Source organism: Gregarina niphandrodes, assembly GCF_000223845.1.
Source record: "Gregarina niphandrodes unplaced genomic scaffold scaffold00078, whole genome shotgun sequence".
In the NCBI taxonomy this organism is placed as follows: Eukaryota; Apicomplexa; class Conoidasida; order Eugregarinorida; family Gregarinidae; genus Gregarina; species Gregarina niphandrodes.
The window spans coordinates 3,135-3,966 of NW_011645844.1; the positions used below are offsets into that span (position 1 = coordinate 3,135).

The 832-nt window shown below is 43.4% G+C and overlaps 1 protein-coding gene across 1 annotated transcript; it reads right to left on the bottom strand.

The window, feature by feature from the left end:
* Positions 1-76: 76 nt before the first annotated feature.
* On the bottom strand, positions 77-816 carry GNI_187340 (putative enzymatic polyprotein; the record flags this gene model as incomplete). Its single annotated transcript, XM_011135333.1, has 2 exons — positions 77-144; positions 237-816. The coding sequence occupies 2 exons, from the start codon at positions 814-816 to the stop codon at positions 77-79; spliced, it is 648 nt and encodes a 215-aa protein (XP_011133635.1).
* Positions 817-832: the final 16 nt, after the last annotated feature.

The window sequence follows — 832 nt, forward strand, 5'->3', positions numbered from 1 at the left end:
ATGAACGAGCAGATCTTCCTGTATTATGCACCCGTCTGGTACTGACGTAATTTCTTTGGCAGCATGAACAAATTCCTCAATCGATGGAAAATTGCTGTCTGCCTTCAGATTTGGTATGACACCCGTATCGACCTTCGACTTCGTCTTAATTGGAATAGATGCAACCTCTTCACCGATTAGTCGTTCTTGTTGTCTCGCAGCTCTATCTTCAATTGGACTTAACGTATTTACCATACCAAGGTGTTTGTCAACAAATTCATCAGCAGCGGTAAAGTCGACATCTCTGGTAAATATATCAACTTGTTCTTGAGCTGTACCAGGATTGTACACGATCTTGAAGTCGAATTGTTGCAGAGCCATTGACCATCTAGCCAGGCGTGGTTTATCGATCTTCCATAACCATTGAAGTGGCTTGTGGTCTGATCTCACGGTGAAAGTTCTTCCAATTAAGTAAGGTCTGAAGGCAAGTATAAAATGCACTACCGCGAAACCTTCAAGTTCGTAGATTGGCCAATTTCTTTCAGCAGGAGTTAGTCGGCGGGATCCAAAACGAACTGGATGTAAAGTACTTTGTTCATCGAGTTGCATTAGACAGGCACCAATTGCAGTAGTAGAGGCATCAGTGTCCAGGACATATGGCCACGAATGGTGAGGATTCGCCAGGCCAGGACATTCAGTTAACGCCTTCTGTAATTCTTGAAATGATGCTATTCTTTCATCGGTCATCTTGAATGGAACATCCTTCTGTAACAGCTCGTATAAAGGTCCAGCTATCTTGGCAAAGTCCTTGATAAAATTGCGAAAGTAGCCAACCATACCTAGGAATCGTCGG